Source organism: Myiozetetes cayanensis, unplaced genomic scaffold (assembly GCF_022539395.1).
Source record: "Myiozetetes cayanensis isolate MyiCay16 unplaced genomic scaffold, myiCay2020 scf6-25, whole genome shotgun sequence".
NCBI classification, from domain to species: domain Eukaryota; kingdom Metazoa; phylum Chordata; class Aves; order Passeriformes; family Tyrannidae; genus Myiozetetes; species Myiozetetes cayanensis.
In genome coordinates, this window is record NW_026087853.1 from 60,827,382 (window position 1) to 60,849,706 (window position 22,325).

Here is a 22,325-nt window from a genome sequence, read left to right on the forward strand (position 1 = left end):
CCAGCAAGAGAGAGAAATAACCTGTGTAATAGTAATTCTGTTGATTTTGTTTAGGTTCCTGGATTGAGCTATAAATGAACCTAAAAAGCATGAACATAATTCTTCATGTGTTATTGGTATATGATACCAATATATGGGGTATTTCAGTGACCACAACCAAAAGGCAAAATTTTGCATAACTGTGCAAGAGAACAAGTGTGTTCCTGCACAGTTCTTCCCTGCATTAAAGTATTGCAGGGAAGGTTCCCTTTCTTCTCAGCTATACATTAAAACTGGACAGTCAGAAACCACTGATAAAACAAATAAAGGCTAAGAGAAATAATCTGCTTTTTACACTCATAGGATATCTCAGGTAGGAAGGGCCTCACAAAGACCATTGAGTCCAACTCCCTTCTCCACTCAGGCATACTTAAATCTATCTAAGGATGACCTAAAACTTTTTGGGAAGAAGCTACTCTAGTTCACTGTAATTGTGTGAGAATTAGATGATTTGAGGTTCCCCTGCCCACCTCAGGAAAACAGTATTTGCCATCCAGTTAGGAAAGGTTTGCTTTAAACAAGCAAGCTCAAGACTTCAAAAAAAAACCCAGAAGTGGTTTTGACAGAACATGTAATGAAATTACAAAATGCACGTTCACATCATGTTGTTATGGGAGTCTAGACTGTCATTTTTGCATCCATGAAAAGCCATCAGAAACAAATATAAGTATGAAGACATCTTTATAACTCTGCCTCAGCAAGCCTCTAAACCACAAACTTTACAGAAGCAAAGAGATAAGGCATCCTGGAACACTGCTCATCTCCTGGAGGGGACAGACAGGCTGCTGGTCTGTTTTAGACTGCAATGTCACGTAAATTCCTATTTAAACCTTTTCAAAGAGAAAAGCAGTTTTGATCAATTTACTTTTTTCTCACGGTTCTATTACAGAGGTAGAGGTTTATTTCTTACCAAATAAATGTATTTCATTCTACAGTAAAACTCCCAACATGGTGAAAATGCAAAGTTTTTATCTACTTTTGGTGTACTGAACTGAATGGGATAAAAAGAACCTAAAAGCCCAGGAAAAAGAAATATGGATAAGACACTGCAGGGAAATAATAAAGAGAATATATTTACCTGTCAGTTAATAATACAACAAACAAACATGGCCTAGAATGCCTTGCAAATGAAGTAGCATTGCAAAAGTCAGCCTTTTTTTTTTTTTTTTTGAAGGGCACTATTGATCTGTTGTGAAGAATTGTGAAGAATTAGAACTAGATTTGCTAAACCCCAACTTAATTTTCTGATTTCATGTATCAAAAGTAAGAGGGAATTATTTTTAATTGGACTTTAGATTATTTATGTGTGCGCACACACATACGTAAACCATATTTAAAATATTGACAAGTGTAATTTAAATTAGAGAAGCTCAAATGGCACTATAACGATATTCTTAACCATATGGAAGATGACTGTTACAGAAAACATATTTTTTTTTTTTTGGAAAAGCCTTTGAAGGCTTAATGGGATGAGACAGAAACTCATTACAGAAGTGGGTATGGGAAGCAAGTTTTGAGCAAAGGATGCTTCACAATGACTGTTTCTGGCTTAGGACCAGTGCAAGAGAGCCACGCTGCCACAGCACCAAACACTGAGCAGCTGGCAGTTTGAGTTTATTCAAATTGTGATAATACATGTTATAGTGGAGACATGGAAGCCTTTTCTGTCATTTTGCTTGCTCTTAGGGAAGACTTCAGAAAAATCCTAAAATCACGGGGAATTACCTGAGCTCAGACAAAGAATACCTGAAGCTCTGCCAAGGGCATCCGAAACAAGGTGTGAGCTACTAACAGTGCTTCCTAAAGACATAAGCTCCATTTGACTTAGAAGGTAAGTTTGAAAACAAGCTCCCCAGAGCACTGTGCAAAAACGAGGCAAGAACAGGACTATTTGTCTCTCCTCCCTTCTCTTCCTATCCCATCACTAAATCAAAAACGAGCATGGCTGGTTACAGAGCTGTAAAGACCGCATTTTAGCCTTAAGTAAGTAATGAACCTTTAATACAAAGCACTAAATTATAGGTTTCTTAAAATAGTTCCCACAGTACCTGAAAGGCATCCTGATGTTCATTCTTTCTGCGTATTTGCACAGAGTCTCCCACGGACAGTGAACTTTCACAAACATGATGTCACTGTTTGTAACAGCTGGCTGTAAAGAGCAGTAACAACAAACAAAAAAAGCACATTAATAATTTAAACCTTTATGGCAACTACCTTTCTAGAAGTATTCTTCAGGGTCAAATTCTGATTTTAGGTCTGAAGTTGGAGTGCAAGTCTGAAAACACGGTAAGTGTTCTCACCCAGACAAATAAAAATTAGTAACTTTTTTCCCTTACAAACTCCATAATAGGCACAGAGGAGCATGACAAAAGGAATCTGTTGGAAAGATCTTTGCTCATGAACACAAGTAAAGCAGAGTAACACTTTATGTGGCACTTTTTACACTGAATAAATCACTTAATTCTAAATCTCCACATCATCATCTTAGATGAGCAGTTTGAAGACCATTCTGTGTGTCTCCCATTTAAGGAGAAGAATGGTATCTCCAGGAATGGTTAAATAATTGCAATATCTCCTAGGAACTTTTAAATGTTATCCCTGGATGAACTGAGATTTTTTTTTTTTTTTGTTAAAATTACAAGGTACACTCCACACAAATATTCTTCATCACTAATTTATTTGGACTTCAAACAAGAGTTTTTAGCCTTACAGGTTTCTATATTCGTCTTCTCTTAGGAAGATTTCAGTTCCACACCCTTCTCCCAAATGGATTTGCTTGAGATTTTGATATTTTGATATTTGAATTGAGTCTGATTTAAGCCTCCAAAAACTGTAGTTTGCAAGTTTTGGTAAATAAAGGTAAAAGAAAATGTAGTTAAAGGGTTAATAACACTTAAAATGCTCACAATTCTACCTACCAGTTCCATAAAGTCACATCTCAGCTCAATAGTACCACCTCGAGGATTTTACTTTTCTCAAAAGATGTGGATAAAAAGCTACTAGTGGAAGACAATTTAAAACCTTTGATGTGTAGAATGATGATCTCATTCTTAAATGACATTTTTAAACGTCAATAATTCTGAATCGACAACAGCTGAGATTTTACTATTTATTGAAACCAGAACAAAACTAGATAGTTTTACTACTAGATTGTAACAATTCTTAAAAGCCTTAAAACCAAATTTTAGTCAGGTAGCTTATTTATTAATATTTATATGCTGTATTGTGAGCTATGACTTTCAAGCTCATTGTTTAAACATAGAACATTCTGTTGAGTTGAAAAGAATAAATCATGAAGTATAGGATCTTACTTCAGGATAAACTAAATACACACCTGTTTTGTAGGTAATTCATGAAACAGCAAAAATACAAGGCTGTTTTCCTGACCCTGTTCTCTTTTTTTTATATTAATACTTCTACAACTAGTCATGGATTAACTAGATAGTGACAACCTTAATCCTTTGAAAAATAGGGAGATAATTGGCATCATGTATTCTGCTGAAAGACATAAAGGTTACATATTAAAGCAGTAACATGGTTACTGCAGCTTCTTCTGTTCTGCAAGCATTAGAAGCTGGAATTTTTCTTCTGTACTGCACCACACCTCTGTGCTCAACCACATATCCCCAAATCACTTTAAATACACACCGTCAAAAAATTCCTATTATTAATTCAACACAATTAAACAGATGATGGGAACAGCCTGACACTGGAAAGGCTTGTCAGATTGTCAGGAATCTTTTATCAGTTAAGTATGATAGCGTTACAAAGGGGGTTTTATGCCACATAAGCTACAAGACTCACCTCCCGTTCCAACATCAGCCCTTCTGCTCTCAAATTCTTCTCAAATGTGCTTCTTTTTTCTACCTGTGGACTTGATTTCTTGTAGACCAAGATGTAATCAATGCGCTTTTTGCCATCTTTGAAGAAGAGTCCTGATGATGCCATGGCATGACTCTAGAGGAGATACAATAAAAACACACTGAATACAGCATCTAAAAAGATGAAGAGCCCCATCAGGAACTGCACAGCATTTACTAAACCATGGAAACATCCACATATCTGTAGGATGAATATGCAAAAAAGTCGTAAGAATAAAAAGTCGATATGCATCCGTTGCTCAGGATTTCCAATTCATTAGAACAAAACAAAATAGCTTCACAAAACCCATATTCTAGTTATTTCTTCCAACTGTGAAAAAACCTTAAAATTATTGTGTGATGTGTATTGATATGAACTTTTGTTAATTCTTACTTTCAAGGGGAATTAAAAAAAAATTAAAGGCAAGTAAATTAAGCAATTTTCTCTCTGTTTTGCACCTGGGCAAATTTTATAGAACAAACATACTTGTATTTTCTTCAAGAGAGAAATAAATCTAAAAAAAAATCAAAAAAAGAAATGGTATTGATTGGAATGTTTTCATGGATATTCTAGCTCAAGCTCTCTTTCAATGTCATGTTAGCAATGTTTAAATCTTGACTAGCTGCTTCCCACCATGCTTCCAAACATGAGGGATTGTCTGACCTTGATACAGAAAGCCCTGATTTACATGCTGCTGCTCATGCAAGCTAATTTTGCATTCTGTGCTTTGCATGACTCAGAACAGACAGAGCCTATATCAACTGGTATCAGGCTGTAGAATCATAAAATCATTAGACTGGAAAGAACCTCCAAGATCACTGGACCTTTGACCAAACCCCACCACGACAGCTAAACTAAATGCCACGTCCAGTTATTGCTTGAACACTTCCAGGGGTGGTGACTCCAAAACCTCCCTGGGCAGCCCTCTCCAAAGCATAACCACCCTCTCAGTGAAAAAAATTCTTCCTGATATCCAACCTGAACCCCTCTGGATATGAAATTTATAATACTCAGTGTTATATCCAAGAGCTACACTCTCTATTGACATTGATAAACAGAACCATGTGTTAGTGCATGATATCAGCAGCATAAACACTGGATACCAGCTCACTTGTTTCTATGTGAAACATTTTTCTTACACCCACATCCCTCACTGCCAGCTTTCTACATATTTAGGGCTTCTGAGAACTCCTCTGTCTGCAAACTCTGAAGCATTCTAACAAGATTCTTCCTCTTTCTTCGCTTTTTTAACTCCCAAAATAAAAACCAAGGAACAATCTTTCGCAGACTATCTACTGCTACAAAGGAGTGCATCACCATAAACCTGGGAACCTTATTTAAGTATACCAAGCTTCAGCTGATGATCCTTTAAGATCATGCACTGCCAAGTCCACCACTAAACCAAGTCCCAAAGTCTACACATCCCTTAAGGATCTCCAGGGATGGTGACTCCTCCCTCTTCCCTGGGCAGCCTGTTTCAGTGCTTGCCAACCCCCTCAGTGAAGAAATTTTTCCTGATATCCAACCTGAACATCCCCTGGTGTAACTGGAGGATGATTCATCTTGTCCTGTCATTCAGTGCTTGGGAGGAGAGGCCGACCCCCAGGTGGCCACAACCTCCTTTGGCGTAGTTGTAGAAAGCAAAAACATTCCCCCCGAGCCTCCTTTTCTCCAAACTAAACAACTCCAGCTTCCTCAGCCGCTCCTCTTAAGACTTGTGCTCTCCATCCCTCTTTGTACACACTCCAGCATCTCAATATCTTTCTTGATACTTAGATAACTAGTATCTGAAGGCCAATTTAGGGTAGTAAAGAGCAGCAAACAAGACTGACAGCACACTAAACACAAGGCCTGTCACCCCTTCTAAGAATTCTGAATGGGGATGGCAGTAAAAACTTTTTATGGCCTAGGTGTAACGACCTGAAGATGTCAGATGCAGAGGTTTGAAGGTGAGCTAGTAGGTTAAAGGTTCAAAACTACAAATTTGAATACAGAAGTTTTTAAAACCCAAGCCTTTTTCAGGTTCAAGACAGAAGGAATGAATCTGCTCTACAACAAAGAAAGATAAATTTTTAAAATACTTGTGCAGGTATATCAGAGTTGCTTTTATTATGGTTCATGAAGCAGGCAAAATCAAATACAAAGAGCCTGGACCAAATTCCCCCAAAGGGGAGATCTGGAACTTCTATTACATATTTTCTGCTCATGCAATTTCTGTAAAGACATTCTGCAAATTACATCTATCTTTTTGTAATTCGCTTTTACCTTTCTTTGGATTGTCATTTCTAGCCTTTCTTTCCTCATTTCTGAAACAGGTGCTTTTCTTCAGTCTTAGAGAAACTTTTTATTTCTCAGATTAATGACAGCATCCAAAAGATCCAACTGGACAGTATCCAGTGACCTCAGATTCATCAGCACCAAATGGAATTATTTGGGGGCAATGTTCAAGAAACAATGATCAGTCATTGTAGCAGAAAGAAATTTTCCATCTGTTTCTCTCAGACCACTTTCAGAGCACCACCCCCACGGGCTGAGAAGGGCAATAGTGAAGCCATTTAGCACATTCATGCAGTGAACCTGACCTGTACTATATTGATTTCAGGACTGATTCACTTGAATGCTACTGGTACCATTAGTTTCACTTTAGTGCAATTCTCAAGCAATGTTGCCCACATATAACAGCAGAAATACCTGTGCCAGTAAAAGAATTTATCTGGTGATTTAGCTGGGGTTTTTTTTTCAGTTGATCTAAAGGAATTCCATAATGTGTAAGAAGATCAGGGAGAAATTTCAATTAAACATATGAGTCAGGGTATATTGGCCATTATCTATACCTAGCACAGTGAATCAGCTGTTAGTATAGCAGGCATTCAGGCACAGCTTGTTTATTATTTATCTGCTGGTTTGGACCAATAAATCTCTGATTCATTCTTTCACCTTTTTCTCAACAGAACAGGATCAGGAAAGGAGAAAAGCATGGGAAGAAATATTTTGTGCAAAGCCCTCGCTCTCCTCTATGCTAAGATTTCCTGTTTCACCTGAAAAATATGTATAAAAAGGACTAACCAACATCCTCTAATTCCCTTCATCCTCTCCACCTTCTTAGTCCTCTGGATTTTCTGAAATAGGATCCACCTGACCAGTTTTCTTACACATGTATGGAAACTTATTTGATAGAAAAAATGGTCAATTCAACAATTTAACTTAACCTTGTCCTTTCAAAGTCTTAAAATCCAAGAACTTCAGCTGTGAGGCAGTGAAGTGGTGCTTTGCTCAACGTTAAGCTTGCTCAGAATGCATGCACTGGTTTGCACCAGGGTAAACTACTGCCTGAGGCTTTGCCACTACAGATCTGCTGCAGTTCCTTGGCTTTCTGTCATTATTTGTCAACATTTTTGGTCGCTTCATAGAGGGTGATTATTATAACAAAAAACACGACACACTGCTTTGAAGTCTGAAAGTGTAAACTTCAAAATAATAACATTCTCATTCAACTGAAGTTTACACTTTACACAAGGCAAAATACATTGATTAATTTAACCCAGAAAAAGGAGTTTCGGCTCAAATAAAAAAAAAAAAGAAAAAAGGTGGACAAACAATGCAAATATTTAGCAAAGTTATAAAATAATCTATTCAAATGGGCACAACAAATTTCCTTGGATTTAGCCAACATGGAGGGATTTTTAGACAAACTTTTGTTCAGATTCCAATCAATGAGCAATGCCCTTTTTACAAAGAGGGAACAGCTGCTTTACTGGCTCTATCTCTCCCCAGTTAATTTAAATAGAACAACTCACAGAAATTGTAGCTATTTCAACTTCATTTATTTCACTCTAGTGTTCTGCTCTGTAAATTAAACTTTTTCCCATTTTTTCACCCCATCCATAGAAACAAATATTCTAGAAGAGTGAATTGGAACCATTCTGAAAACAGCAGCAAATTTTAGATTTATGTAACAGTAACAGTGAGTTATGTAACAGCAAATGACTGTATCATGATATAGCAGTATGATTTCTTTGTTTCCCACTTTATACTGGTGAAAAGTTTAAAATAATGAATAATATGCACTACCTAGGTAAATAAAGAGGTTAACTAGAACCATGTGTAGGTACAAGGTACGTGTTGCAACCATTCATTTCACATTCATTCCACCACTGACAGCTCCCAACAGGTCTAACCTAACAGCAAAGGCCTAAAGGCTGACAAAAATCTCTCAAGGTATTTACTTTTTTATAAATTTTAAGCAAATTCCCACTCACTTGACCAAGTATTCACAGCTTAAGCTGTGGAACAGCTAAATGCCAAGTACTTTCAAACCACTGTGAAAGGTTCTCTCTAATTTGTTTACACACCAAAGCTACAGCAACAAACCTGCCCAGGAGAGAGCAACTACTTCCTTTAACCTTGTCCAGCTGCCCCCAAATCCATAGGACCTTTCAAAACCCAAAAGACCTTTAATAAGGATTTCCACGGTTCATTTCTGGGAGAACCACTTGTTCTTCTTTGCTTTGAATTCAGGTCAAATTGGCTTTATTTGTTGCTTCATGGCTATAATTCTACAGAGAAATACGTAACATTTCTTAAGCTATGTAGGACCTTATCATTACTTTCATCCAATTATTGGAACTATTTGACTCTAATATCACCTTAAATTTACTGTGCTTCTAATGTATATTATATTTTTAAAAAATCATTGGTTTTAAAGCAATCACTGTTCTTCTTTGCCCAAACATGTATAGTCCTCTTATAACAGACCTTCTTACTAAACTTCTCCATTAGCTAGTCAGACATGATTATTAACATAAAATATCAATGTAAATGAAATATTACTGTGTTAAAACACATTAATATGCTACCATGCATATGCTATGTACTGCAATAGGATAATATCATTTTACCATAAAAATATAAAATATTGACTATTTTGCAGACTAAAGTCAGATTTTAATATTCAACCACACTTTACAGCACTGAAGTTCAAGCAGAAAGTCACCCTCTTATACCATTCACCTTCACAATACAAAGAGTATTCTTAGTAAAAAGAATATAGCAAGGTTTCACATTTATATGAATACATAGAAAACACCAATTCTCAGTCATAACCAGCAAGAGGAGCATTCATTTACATAAGTGACGACTGACACAGTACACAAGAATTAAACTCCCACAGCACAATATATTTATTTTGCCTCTGCAGTAGAAAGGATGAAGTTCAACTTTCCTCCACGTGGGTGGTATAATTTGGATTTAGATTTGTAAAATTACGTAAGGGAAGTAAATATACCAACAGACTAGTGCCTGGCATCTAAGAGATGGGTAAACACAGCTGGGCCTCTGGATTCTTCTTTCCCCAGATTTGCTAAATTTCTCTCCCCAGAATCTTATTTCATGGTGATGATGTAAATAGAACAGAACTGATTTCCTCCCTATGACAGCTCGTGAATTCGGACACTAACTGTGCTAGAGAAAAATAATTTTACTAAATCTTTACTGATAATGAAGATACTAAAGAGAGACTCACTCAAATGTCTTGGGGGTTTTTTTTTGCCATGGAAACTCTGAGAAGAAAAGGGAAGAATCCACCAGTAGAAAAAAATGGGGCTACCACTGGAAATGGAAGTGCTGAATCCAAACCCTGAGTCTCAGTATCACCACTCCATAACAGCACCACCTCACTAGCAGCATTTTTTAGAGACAAATACACAGGGAAAAACTGCAGAACCAGAAATCAGTAGAGGAAGAACGAAAGGCAAGCCAACGGACTTTAAAATGTATTTTCTTTCTCGTGGAAACAACAACAAAACTGACCTGCTGCTGACACTTGGAACGTTTGTAAACATCACCATAAAGTGGTGTTCACATGTTAACCTGGAGTCTCAGAGCCCACACAGGACAGTATGGAGCATCACAGACACACATTTCTATAAACTGGCACACACACAGATATGTGTGCACACACATGTACTGTCAATTTGTAGACCTGTAGGGAAAATCAGCTTGGAACAGAGAAATAAGAAGGAGAGAAAACCACAATGCAAAAAACCACACTGGATATCAGACGTGCATCGAGGAAAAGCAGCCTTCTGTATCTCTTTATGTCTTGGTTTTCAAGAGATGCTTCAGAGATAATAATAGATTAATTCAGGGCTATTAAATCATGTAGGAGCAGAAGTAGCCATGGAAACAACTTCAAGATCTTGGGTCAGAATTTTGACAGAGGCGATGTCTGATCTGTGAACTTCTTCAGCACAGCAACTCCCTACAAGTGAAAAATCTACAGGAACAGCTTTCCTGTTCTAACTCTGAGTAGAATGGTTCTCTCTCATAAAAGAAAACTTTCTTCCAATATAATTTCTTGTTCTTCATAAGATGCTATTAAGTAGATTGATTATTGGCTGATTCATGAAAACCACATCCTTTATTTTGCTTACTAATTCTCTCTAATACTGTTACCCTGAACTTGGCATTAACATCTTCAGTCACATTCACACCAAAGGATGTTTCAGTGGTTAGTGTCTGCATTCAGTGCTTGACTCAACTCACATCTTCAAGTATTTTCTGGAAATAAATACATTTATGATGCTAACTACAGTGGGTTTATGTCCACGAACAAAAGTGGGTTATCTAATTAATGCTAGCTTTGTTTCAGGATTAAAAAATAATTTTTATTTATTTATTTATTTTAGTTTAAAAACTAAAGCTGGGACATCAACAAGTTTATAGAATTCTTAATTTACATGGAATTAGCTGTGAAATATTTTTAAAATAGTACTATACTCATTTTTTACTTTTTAAAACCATACTCTTGACTCAGAATAACCTAAGGTGTGCTTTATGAGAAATCTTCTAAGTGCACAACTAAGTTAGCGCTCACTGTTTTGTGTTTGAAGTCAGGGATAAACCAGAAACAGATTTATTAGAATCATCCTTTCAACCACTTCAGTCCAAAAACAGATTGATGATTTTAATTGCATATTGGGTCAGGGTTTTTCCTTGTGCAAATAACTGTATAATAACCTAGAAAAGAAAACTGGGGACATATTTTCATATGCAAAGATATCCAAACTCTCTTGGGCATCAAAGGCAACAAGACAGGCTGTCATAAATTACCCATGCCACTGTATTTCTGTGCACTTCCAGAAATATCTGACCTTCCTAATGAAACTACAGTTTAACTTTTCAGGAGCAAACTAGAGAATTAGCAATCATTTTACCTTCTTCACAGAGGACATCTTTTCCCTTTTTTCTTCTATTCAGACTTACAGAGTATGCATGGAAAAATATATTTGTATATATTATGAAAAATACATTTGGCCTCAGGAAAGGAGTAGGCTTAGGTGATATGCAAAATTTTGAAAGGAAGTCTGTTCAACATTACCATATGAGGGAGCAGCAATGAAGGATGTTTGGAGGTAGCAGGAGGCTTCCTAGTTTTAATATTTAACCTCTGCTATTAGCTCTTCAAGTCTAACAGGGAGGTCTTAAGAAACATCCTGACTTAACCACTGAAAATTTTTCGTTACCTGTTCTTATTTTTTTAATAATTTTCATCTTTATGATAAAATTACTTACTGCTTCCCTTGAATTTCCTGAAATATATTCTGAGCTTTTTTCTTTCTTCTTTTTTAAACAAAACCTCACAGCAGATGAGAGCCGTGGCATCAGAAACATAAACACAAAGTTAACTTTCCTTGCACTTTGCCACGTCCTTCTATTCTAGGATAATGATTTTATCTGTTATCATTCCTTTTAAGCTTTATTTACTTCTGAGTTATTAGACTGCATTTGTGGACTACTCCCTATCAGGCTTTCTTCACTGTTCTCCTTTTCAAACACTATTGTCAGCTCTTAATTATCCACCAAAACATTTTTATTGCCAGACCTCCTCTTTCAGCACACATGCCTGACTTCCACTCAAAACAGGAGCATGAGTGAAATAATGCAATAATAAAGCAGTGATAATAACACAGAGTGCAAATCTGCATCGCACTGGAAGTCATGGACTTACACAGGAAAAAATGAAAGCAGAAAATAATTCCTGTCAAAGTGCAGAAAATTAAAAAAAAAAATGAGATTGAAGAACATTTTTATACTGCAAATATTCCATTTCATTTATCATTTTCTCCAAACTACCATGAAATTCTGTAAGTTGAACACTTATTTGCAGGAGAGGGAGGAATAGATACATTCAAAATCACAAAGAATACAACAACATTCCCAAACAAAGCATTTCAGATTTTCACGGGTAGATCTTTACTTTAAAACCACTCTAATAATCACACTGAACAAAATGAGTTTTGCTTAAACTATGATGAATTTTCAGCAATATGTCCAGCTCACTAGATACAATTCTCCATATCTTTTGCCCAACTGCTTATTCAAGATCTTATTTTAAATTCCTTAGAAGTTATGTAATGCTTCCAAAGATGGAAAGAGAAATCTTTTCAGATCCCATACAAGACAAAGATACTCTGGACAGGCAATATTCATAGTTCACAGCAGTGGATAAGGCTGTAAGCTAATTTATTGCACAGGCAGTATTCCTTCATAGTTCCTGAACCCACAGTGATAGTACGTGAACTTTGCTCTAAAAATCCTTTCTTTACCTTGCCAGATAGGAAAACACACTACCTAGATGAAAAAAAAAAATAAAAAAATCACCAGATCAAAGACAGTAACAGTGATGTAGTGCATGAAAGAAAATGGAAGTGCAATTCTCCACTATACACAGGTAAAGAAAAGAATTCACTGCTACTGATTTCACCACTTCTCTCGACAGGTTTTTTTTCCTCATTTTAACCAAGGCAGAGGGAGGTGGGTAGGTAACATTTTTTTCTGCTGTTATTTGTTTTTGTTTTGTTCTGCTCTGCTCTCGCTTTTTTAGCAAAACTGTCATCTTTTTTTATCCTTCATTCAGTCTCCTCTTAACTTCAAAATTTGTCAATATATTTGGGGGAGAGAAATAAACGCAGGAGAAGGAGGGGTTTACCTCATTAGAGGTCCCAGCCCTGAACACACTGCCATTAAACCAAGACACCTTGCAATGGCAGATGCTACTCATTTCATACTTTGTTGTCCTCACTCTTCTGTGTGAGACCCCTTGGCAGAATCACACACATGAAAGTGGTACCTTCTACGCAATTTCAAGAGCAGCTGGTGATGAAAAGCTGGCAGAGACAGATAATGATAACAGCTTTTTCATGTCTCTGAGCAACTCACAGTTTTTCAGTACGAAATATGAGGATTCTGAAATCATGCTAACCCACACTAAATCTCCCACAGGAGAGATTACCAGTTATAAATCATCATCAAGGAAATGGGGAACTAGATGACTCCCCTGGCATCTGGGTGCTACATCAAAATTATCTGATGTTTTTAAAGCTTTAAAATGCAGTAATATAAATCAAATTTATGGAAGATGAGGCATGCTGCATGTAACCTGAAACACAAAAAAATTCCTAAAAAAAAAAAGTATATTGGCTTTCATTGTGTCAGCATGGCAAGTTCATTATTGCTGAAGTATTCAAGTAGCTCATCATTGAAAAAAAAAATAATAGCACCAAGAATTAATTATGAATAACTTTTTCAGCAATTTTCCCCCAGAGTCTCTCAGGTATAAAACAACCCTTCCAAAACAAGCCAAAATTAGAAACATCAAAAAGAAGAGAAAAAGAATATGCTTTTATTCTTGTATTCCTCGCCAATGCAGTGCTTCTCATTTTCATTCTCTGGTCACACTGAGGAGACTTTTTATTGTGACAGAGCAGTTTATTTTTCAACTACGTGAGAGTTCTCACCAGTTCTAAAGCTGCACTGCAGTCTTTTCTACTTTCAGTAGTCTTTTGTACTTTCAGTAGTCTCAAAAAGAATTAGAAATCTTCTGTTGCTCATGTTACATCCATTTTGGGAAGAAGTTTCCCTTAGATACTTTCCACTAATTGCCACAAAGGTTTCTACAATAACCCAAAGGCAAAACAGGAGTGCTCTTTCCTAATATAAGACTAATCCAAATTTCCCGCTGCCCTTTTCCAGCAGGCAAACAGTAAATGGAAGGAGAATCCTGTTTGCCTCATGTGCTGGTTTATGGCTGGGATAGAGTTAATTTCTTCACAGTAGCTGGTACAGAGCTATGTTTTGAATTTTGGGTTTAACCCAGCTGGGGTTAAACCCAGACACCTCATTTGCAAAAACAGTATAAATGCAGAAGCAGAGTAGTTGCTGGGATAAAAGGAGCTGTGAAGGCTAAAAGTCAGATGTGGTTTGAGAATGCTGCTTTTAAACTCTGAGCCACTTCGTTCAGTAGGTCAGGACATATGAAGACTGAGACATAAAAAGTGCACTTTTGTTTAAACTTAATACAAAAACAAGACTCCTCTTTAAACTTTGAAAGAGAGTTAGCTTACTGGCTGACTATAAACTTTGTAACCCTCCTGAATGCCAGGCCTGGAAAAAACTCAAGCTAGTGGTCACTTTATAATTTATATGAAAATTAAAAAAAAGTATTTTGCTATATGATAATGAAATCCCTATTACTAGACCGACAGTAGCTGTCACTAGATTGTTTTGGCAGCAGGCTTACCTATTGTTAAAACTACTGAGTGCTGTGTAATATGACCTAAATTCTACACATTCTCCATTATTTTTCTGTCTTTTAGGCCACATTTAACATAAAAGGCTTTGTCTACTTAATCAACAAAATCAAACAAGAATTTCCACTATCATTTGTTTTAATTCAGCTAGACACAGACAAAGAAATCATGAACACAAAAAGTTCTCATTCCAATGGTTTAGATTAAAATGTAACCCGAGAAGGGTTATATATATGGCATGTATGTCGTATACGTCATTCTTGAAGGTTCATTTTCATGTCACAGATTTAGGATCTGTAAATACAATTACCTGCGAACCCATTTAAAAACTATTGGATAGTTATCATTATCGAAGTTTTTTTCTAAAACCATCCTATGAAATGAAGTTTCAGAGATCACATCAACCTGGTTGATCAGAGCCAAAGGCACCATTGATGAGAAAACTCTGTAATGGTCTCTGGTGGATGGAAATGTCGGTAATGTCTTAAACACTGTCAGAATCACAGAAAGACTTTTTGTCCAACTACAAGGAAGCAACTGCCTGTCTGCAAAACCTGACTGGAATTCAGACTGTGACTGGGGACTTGAGATAAGGTTGTTGTCTACTCATCTCAAGTCTGAGGAGAAGTAAACAAACAAGAATCAGCCCTAGCTGGACTCAGGGGGTGGTGGAGGAGACGGGTTTTGGGTGTGTGATGGTAAAATCTCTCCAACCAAACCAAAGCAGTAAAGCCCTCCCCTCTGCTGCAGGAGGACATTCATACACAAGGGACATTCACATGGGGCAACGAATCCAGAGCCTGGGCAAGAGACTGCAAAGCTTCCCCCCACCCCCAGGGGAGGTGCCTGGCATCTCCTGAACTTCCATTAATCCACTGGACTCTGTGTTTTGCAGGGCCCTCACCACCAGTAGAGCCAGATCGATGGGAAGCTGACAGGTTACACAGAGTAGTGACACATTTTCTATTTCATCTCTCTCTGTCACTCTCTTTCTCCACCCCTACCTTTTTCCTATTTCTTTCTATCTCTCTTTCTCTGTCTCACATTTACCTTTAAATAAAAACCATACTATTGACTTTGGCATCTGGTCTCGTCTGCACCTCAATTCAGGTAAAGGCATTTCTAATAATTTTAATAACCGGATCATAACATGGTCCCCTGAAGAGTATGCTGTGTGTACAGCACAGAACCTTACAGTAATTTAAGGATTTCTAGATTTGTAACATGGGATTATTCATGCCTACAGGCATACACCAAAAAATCAGAGAATCACAGGTAAAAAAATTGCTGTGCTGCAGAACACACCATTTCCAGTGCACGAAGAAGAAAATTATTCAGAACTTCTTGAGGTTACTCGTTTTTCATTCACTTACAAGCAAGTATGCTTAATGGAAAGGAGAACTAAGGGGTCTCACAGTCCAGAGTGAGACTAAAAGAAAATACATGTTTTGAACAGAAAAACCCATCATAATTCTCTAGCATTATAGTAGATGAATTGCTGGAGAAAATGCATTGTGACAAATAGTATGTTTAGGTAATTACTAAGCAAGATAACATGCCAGTTTCAGTGTGTCTTGATATCACTTTGATACTGCTTGGAAGGAGAATCTTACACTTCAGATCACTCTCGACTGACCATTTGCTACACGAACATAATTTCTCCAAACTCTCAGAATTTCCTGAGGCCTCCTCGATAACATGAATTTCACTCCCATATCCTAAATCCTGTGCAATATAAATTTACATAAAGAAGGCTACTAACTCTTAGATGAGTCAATAAAAATCATTAGAATCCTCGGTATTACATAACTTTGGTTGACTTTGGTATAGAGAATTCCACTGATTGATTCTGTCAGTCAAATTATAATACAGGAGCCGCCTAAATTTCTCACCATGAGATGCCTGATATTTAAGCTGCAGTTTATCTAATCCCTTAAAAAATGCATTTTAAAAAATATTTAAGCACATTCTGACAGGTGATATAATTTAATAAAGTTTTTGTGTCCCTTACCTTTAAGGACGATTTGGTTCGAGGTTCTGTTCTCTGCCTGGTGAGTTTGTTTTGAATAAGCAATGATTGATCTGTACGAGCATCATAATTCCCGTGTTCTGAATCATCTGTGTAAGTGTCTTTGTCCTTCCCTACATCTGAAGGAAAAGAGAAGAAAAAAATGAGCTCATTTGAGATTATAGTGGATAGAAATGAACAGCACTATTACAGCCACAGTTGAATATTTTTGTATACACTTTTCAGTAACATATTCTACCCCTTCCTGCAAAATTTTTTTACTTGAAATGTTATCATCTTTATCTTTAAGTAGAAGTGACTTCTAATTTTAGCAGATAGCCTAGAGAAACGGGGTTTCAGTATGGCTTTACAGTAGTTTAAAAAAAACACTAAGTGATATGAATATTCAAATGTCAATACCTACCCTGTATAACCAGCAGGAGCAAAATGAAGGGTAATGACTATACAGTGTAGGACCATGTAAAGTTTTAATGGATGTTGGAAAATGGTTAGACTTGAAAAAAAATATTTTAAAGATGGAAAAGACGGAATAATTATTCCCACGCAATTGGACAAACTTGAAATAGAAACATATTCAGACAAAAAAGTTACCCACAAATCCTGAGCCCAAGTTCTCATCTCAACTTTCGCATCAATATGGGAAAAGTCAGGTGGACTGGGAAAAGCATTTGGCCCAGTAATTCTAAACCCTAAAGAGAAGCCAAGTCATGGTTGCTGTGGAAACCCCAATCTTTAATTTCTGAATTTTGCATTCACATCATCTCATCTGCAACAATAAAGTATTTTTCGTGAAGTTGTTCAGTTCAATTTTCCACAGTAAGTACTTACAGAAATATAAAAAGAACAAACACAATTATCTCAAATATCCTAAACATTTCACATTTCTGAGATGGAATATTAAAAGCTAGAACATTTCCAAGCACCGTTTTTTCTGTACATAACGATTACACAGAATGTTTCCCTGGTAATTTCTGATATTGACACTAACAGGTAAACCTGTGATGGGATTTTTTTAATGTACAAAATAGCTAATTTTAATCATCAAAGTGCCTAACTCAGGGATTTTATCTATTTTAAACCATGTTTTAACTTGATATACAGATTACTCTCCGATCAACAAAAATGAATGCAGTAAAAGGAAGGTTTTAGGTAGTAGGTATGCATAGTAGGAAAAAGGATACTTCAGCAACTTTGCAGATCTGGCTCATGACCAGAGGTGATGAACTCTTAGTTTTGCTATAGATCAAGAGCCAGTAAAATGAAGAGACAGGCCTATGAAATAGTAACTAGGTCAGCTAAGCAGAAAGGAAGGCTACACTTACATTAACAAGTCTATTTGTATGAGGGAAGTTTTAGAGGATTATGCCTTATGAGCACACCTAATACTAAATAGAAAAATAAAAAAAGCCTCTGCAGAAGTACCCAGTGCTTCATTTAAGCAATTTGAAGTTATGAAGTAAGTTTTCCTTCAGTGCTCAACACACTTTACCTGCTAAACATTTTTGTGCTTTCAAGGACACATATTTTAAAGTGCAGCATATCTCTTCTGTAAAAAAAAGGATCATTTCTTACTATAAAACTTAAAGATACTTGCTGTTGTATTTCTTGGCAGCTGATTACTTACTTTATGCATGTAAAGCACTCTACCACTACATAATGATATTAATATGGTAAAAAGGGGAGGAATATATAGCATTTAAACATTGCACTTGAACAAGTATTTGTTACACTTGTCTAAAAAATGTCAGACTGAGACATATCACACAATCCATTATTTTAAAAGTATATTCAAAAGTGTGCCTCTTTTTTTTTTTTTCCTTAACATTCAGGTAGTTTTGGGCACTACTGACAACAAAACACCCAAAATACGCTTTGCAGATACTCTGAACAGACTAGTAGTCCCATTTACCTCTTCTGCAGCATATATTAAAAGAAAATCTTCAATCATACTCAGAGTTCAATGGAATGCATTGTATTTTTATAACAAAACAGGTTACAAAGAACAAGCACAATGCATGTGTGTGTTTTGGGAGGCACATTTCATTTCCTAAGCTGAACTTTCTGCAAATTTCTTTTGATGATCTTTAATGTTTTTAAAGAACATAGAATTAAATATATTGATTTTAGAAAAAGAACTTGAGAGAAGTTAACAGAAATTAAACTTTGCTACTAATAGTATTGACCATGTTTTTCTATTTTTTATGACCAGCTGCTTTTTCTGTAATAAGGTATCCACTACTTTCATTAAAAGAAGGTCTCTCTCCTGCAATTTTCCCACCCACTAAGCCAAAATTACATTCCTTTAAACTTGCATAATACAAAGCACAGTGATTTAACTCCTTGAGACTTTCTTCAATAAACTACAGTTTCTAAGCTTCTATGACGTTCTTATATAATGTTTGTCTATAAAGTAATACTATTTTCTGTCATCCATTCCTCCCCAGTCTCTATTACTTGGTTATGTATTTTATCTGCCATTTGGGATTGCCACAATCACTAAAATACTACTTCATCAAAATGTCCAGCAATCAATGTTTAGATGTTGAAATATATAAGCTAATAAATCAGCTATTTAACTTTTAGTTAAATCTACTCTGTAGGTATTAACTCAGTACAGTAAAAAATCTTTAGTTAATGTAAAAACATGCCAAAGTCAGAAAAATTGTGATAATTGTTTACAAAGCACTTCTCCATTTCTCCTCTACTGAAGGACCAAAAAACAAAAATAAAAACATATCTGACCTGTTTGGGTGACTCCTGGATAAACACAGCTCCCCTACATTAATGCTAAAGTAAACAGAAGATCTTGAAAAATTCCTGAAAAATTCTGAAACTGTGGAAAACCTTCAAAAGGTGCAAAGAATAAAGGAAAAGGGGAGGGGAGTGGGGAAAGCATGGTTGGGGAAAAACAAAAAGTCTGCTGCAGTGGGAGGGCTGCAAACGGAGGATGGGACTCGTGTATGTTCGTGCCCACATCCTCAAACCCCCAAGGATATAGAAAGGACATTCGCCTTCATCCCTAACCACTCTCTTCTTTCAACTTTGAGCACTTTGCAGAATTATTTTTTTCAAGTCTGCTGTGGTGGGTTGACCCTGGCTGGATGCCAGGTGCCCACCAAAGACACTCTTGTCCCTCTGCTCCTCAGCAGAACTGGAAAGGGAAAAATACAACAAATGGCTCCCAAGTCAAGACAAGGAGACTTAAGTCACCAATTACCATCATGGTCAAAACAGACTCGACTTGGGGAAAATAAATTTAATTTATTACCAACAAGTTCAGAGTAGAACAATGACACATCAAAATAAACCTTAAAATACCTTCCCCCTAACCCTTCCTTCTCTTCCTGGACTTCACTTTACTCCTGGGTTCTCGACCTCCTCCCGCAGGAGCAGCGCAGGGGAATGGGAAATGAGGGGCTGCATCACACAGGGTCTGTGCTCCTCCTTCCTCCTCAAGGTGGGACTCCTCACACTCTTCCCCTGCTCCAGCATAGGCCCCTCCATGGGCTGCTAAATAGTACATTTTTAAATGAGTACAGCCAATTAACAGTATCTTGCTGATGTATTTGACTTACACAATTACGGCAATTAAAACTTATCGGATGGTTGAGAGCTTTCAGAATTGTTGTCACGTAAAAAGTTTTATTACAAAAAAGTATTAAAATGATGTATATAATTTTTAAGTCCCAAGTGACCTGTTATAGAAAGGAAAGTTATGCTATAATGACTTCAAGTCAGAAAAGTTTCTATATTAAATTATCTTTTGTCAATGAGGCAAAAAAAAAAGACAGAAGAAAAACCCCACGCTGAATTTTAAACAAAGATAAGGTTGTTAAATCAGAAGAAAAGGGTGACAGCTTCTAATTCTACAGGTAGAGCCCAAATCTTATTTCAATAAAATCAGTGGGAATTTCAGCATTCACTTCCATATGTCAAGGACTTCTCTTTAATTAGGTACATACTTCAAGCAGATGCGTCTGTGTAATTGTTAGAACACCTGAACACGTAACTAAGTAATGTCACCTTGGATCCACACTCCAGTATAAGGTGATTTGAAAAAGGCTTCAAGCATTAATCAAGCAGATAACAGATCTCTCCATCCCAGCAGTTGCTTTGCTATCTCGTTATACAGAGGCCCAATGATTAACTTCAGTCTACACAACATCACAAAAACCCATCAACACTCCCTGACACACAATTTTACTACGCTTAATGCATGGCAATAAGACTTGCCCTGTGAGGTAACTCACAGGATAAAACATTAGGGACGCTGTCACTTTTGGAAATCCTTTACATAAAAATGCAGAAGCTTTTCGTTTAGAAACAGATTTCTCTCTTTGCATCTTGAATTTCAGGTCTTCTGAACTGTTTGGTTGTCTTTCTTACTATCATACCTTTCTGAAGGGCCAAGTGTGCATTTTAATTTACTGAAAGAGGATAAAAGGCACTTGTCCCAGTTTCTCTGTAACAAGCAATCCATTAATGTATTTTATATATTATATATAATTTATATATTATATATATATATAACTGTGGTTTATGATAGCAAAAGTGTTTTCAATTTACATGTGGCATAGTTATGGAAAAAGAAATTAATATAAATATTATTCCTAAATGGTTTCTGTTTCACAAACTTTGATATGATGACTCTTTACTCATTCCTTTGAGCCTTTACACTTTTAAGGATAGGCTTTACAAAGCTTTAGTAAGAATGAGATTATTGGTAAAGAAAATAATCCCCTTTTGTCCTAATTTTAGTCCTAGAAACAAGAAATAACCTGGAGAAGGACATCACTAGACACCTGGATAAATGACATTATGATGGATTTAGGTCTTCTTATTTTATTGTGCTGTGCACCTGGAATGCTACATTATACACATAACATGGAAGGATTTTCAGCTACCTGTGTTTGTATACTTAGATATGAAAAACTATCACAACAGACAAACACAGGCTTTTCTTTATGTACAATTTCCTATGAGCCTTCAGAGAGTGGCAACCATTACACAGAACACTTCTCATTTTTTTAAAAAGGGAGTCAGGCAGGCATTCCTGCTGTTTGGAGGAGTTAGGATGGTGTACAGAACCAGTACAGGCGGATTAAATGCCTAAAGCACATCAATATTTTGAACCTCAACACTACATCTGAAGACTAATCCTCACTATGTTTCACTGAGCAGTGAACAGATTACAGAGCTTCTTCAGCCACACCGCCAGCTCTCCAGGCATGAGAGATGGGATATGGAGATATAGGAGCTGCACAACTCCCTCGTGCTCTGGGTATGGGAAAAACTCTTCTAATGGGGCTTTTCAGCCATCTCACCACCAGTCAGAACAGACATGATGGCCCTTATTTGTACAGGCACTGCCCAAGGACCACAAACCTGTGAAACAATTATTCCAGAAGTCACAGTGGAAACATCATGTTTCTGTTGAGGCAGAAACTAAACCTGGTTTTCTTGAGTCACATCTTTTGTGATCTTTCCACAGGTTACACTGCCCATTTCAGCCTAACCTCTGAGACACTGCATTCCAATCCCACTTCTCTCTCTCTCTCTTTACTATTATTTCTTCTCTTAATCTCTTTACTGTTTTCTTTACTCTCTGCTTTATCTCTTTTGGGTAACTTAAAACTGATGAGTTGTATTTTACTAAGCTGTGGGAGTTGGTGTGTGCCAAAATACTTCATCTTAGTTGTGTGTTAACTTTTAACTTTCGTCAAAATGCCTATTTTCTCACTAAATTAAAAGAAATCTCTCGGGAAACATACGTAGCATGTTCTCTTTACAAGACCTCAAGTTATTAA

The 22,325-nt window shown here is 36.6% G+C and overlaps 1 protein-coding gene across 5 annotated transcripts in view; it reads right to left on the reverse strand.

Moving 5' to 3' along the window:
- Window positions 1-22,325, reverse strand: part of ANO3 (anoctamin 3) — a 156,183-nt gene that overhangs the window by 60,268 nt on the left and 73,590 nt on the right. For 4 of the 5 annotated variants that reach the window (XM_050335197.1, XM_050335201.1, XM_050335199.1 and 1 more), the window contains exons 4-6: window positions 16,501-16,637; window positions 3,844-3,996; window positions 2,088-2,188 (exon numbers count right to left, since the gene is read on the reverse strand). In XM_050335197.1, the coding sequence (XP_050191154.1) occupies window positions 2,088-2,188; window positions 3,844-3,996; window positions 16,501-16,637 (391 nt within the window). The remainder of the gene's footprint in view (window positions 1-2,087; window positions 2,189-3,843; window positions 3,997-16,500; window positions 16,638-22,325) is intronic. The other variant, XM_050335198.1, reaches the window with a different exon arrangement.